The sequence below is a fragment of the Fonticula alba genome (assembly GCF_000388065.1).
Source record: "Fonticula alba strain ATCC 38817 unplaced genomic scaffold supercont2.1, whole genome shotgun sequence".
In the NCBI taxonomy this organism is placed as follows: domain Eukaryota; order Rotosphaerida; family Fonticulaceae; genus Fonticula; species Fonticula alba.
Window position 1 is genome coordinate 2,602,240 of NW_009242971.1, and position 1,504 is coordinate 2,603,743.

At 69.2% G+C, this 1,504-nt stretch overlaps 1 protein-coding gene across 1 annotated transcript in view; it reads left to right on the top strand.

Annotated features, from left to right (window-relative positions):
- The window catches only part of H696_00565 (hypothetical protein), a gene marked incomplete at both ends in the record, with an annotated part of 10,622 nt that extends 9,543 nt beyond the window's left edge, over positions 1 to 1,079 (top strand). The window contains 2 exons of the mRNA XM_009494441.1: positions 292 to 578; positions 786 to 1,079. Coding sequence (XP_009492716.1) covers positions 292 to 578; positions 786 to 1,079 — 581 coding nt within the window. The remainder of the gene's footprint in view (positions 1 to 291; positions 579 to 785) is intronic.
- Positions 1,080 to 1,504: the final 425 nt, after the last annotated feature.

A 1,504-nucleotide genomic window follows, 5' to 3' on the forward strand; every position in this document is an offset into this window, starting at 1 on the left:
CCACCGGGCCGCAACCTCGGGCCTGGTGCCGGCGCCCGCCGATGGCGCGCTCCTTGTCTTGCGCAATGCCGACACGGCACTCTTCCGCCATCGCCACTTCCTGAAGGTCCTGGTGCCGGTGCGCTTTGCCTTCGTCGCTGCTGCGTCCTCTTTGGCAGGCGCTTGCCATGGTGCTTGCCCAGCTCTAACCGGTCCGATGCGCTCCCACTGGGCAATAGTCCCCGGCATTCGGTGCGGCGGCTCGCGTGTCGGTTCCCTCGCTCCCATCGGCCGGGCGTCCCATGAAGGGAGCCCCCGCTCCCGGGGCCGGGGACATCAGCCACACCCTGGTGACCATCCAGCCGCAGAGCACCTACGCCAGCTGGAGCAGCAGCCCACCGCTGGCCGACCCGGCGTGGGCCTTCTGCCACTACACCTCGCGGGGGCCGGATTGCTTGGGACACGGGCCGGCCGCCTCGCGCCCGACGTGGCGCCAGAGCCCGGGAGCCGTGGCCGTCGGGCTCTTCGGCCGGACACCAGCCTTTGGTGTGGTGGCCCAAGTTTCGGTGACCGTGCCGTCGGCCGGCCGGCGCGCAGAGGTGCGTCAGATCTCTCCGACTCTCCAAGTCATCCTCGCTCTTTTTTTCCCCTTTATGTCCTTACGTTCTTATCTTTCCTCCTCTCTCTCTCTCTCTCTCTCTCTCTCTCCCCCTCTCTCTCTGTATTTCCCTCCCTCTATCCCCTCCTGTCCTCTCTCCTTTTCCACCCGCTCCCGCTCACACGCCCTCACCCACACCCGCATGCAGCCTGCTTCGCTGCCGGTCGTCTTGGAGGGCGTCCTTCCAAACACACTGGTCCGGCTCCGGGAGCAACGTGCCCTGGCCGGCGGGACTCCGGCCGCCCCTGGCGCCGCCCTCCTGACGCAGCATCTCCCCCCGGCGCCGCCCCCCTCGTTGGTGGTCACCGTGTGCGTCGGGGCCGCCAGCGTGCTGCTCCTGCTGGTGCTGTCCTATGGCGCCCTGTGGTGGGGCGCCCGGCGGTCGGTCCATCGCGCCCGGCGCCTGGAGAAGGTCCACCTGATGAACTTCGAGGCCCTGTAGCTCGTGACCCCAATAGAGCACACATGATACATGCGAACATCGAGGTGCGGCTCCGTGATCCCTTCCCGGGCCGCGCCATTCATGGGCAGTTGCCAGCACGCCCGGCGGCCGAAGGAGGCGCACAACGGCGGAAGGCCGCCGGACCATATGGCGGCCGAGAATGGAAGGCCAAGCAACTGGCCTCCCGCCGCGGGCAGACCGCCGAGGTGCGAGCGTCGGCCGACCCCCAATCACATGGGGCCCCACAGGGCCTGGGGGGCGTAACGAACACATTCTGGCCTCCGGCCCGGCATCCGGCCCTGGCATCCGTGCGGCTGTGGGCCGTGCTCCGTGCGGTGTAAACGCGCGCAAGCGCGCATGTTCGGGTGGGAATGCCAGGGAGCGGCGATGGGGGGTGAGGCAGGCGGCGGAGGGGGGGGGGGGGG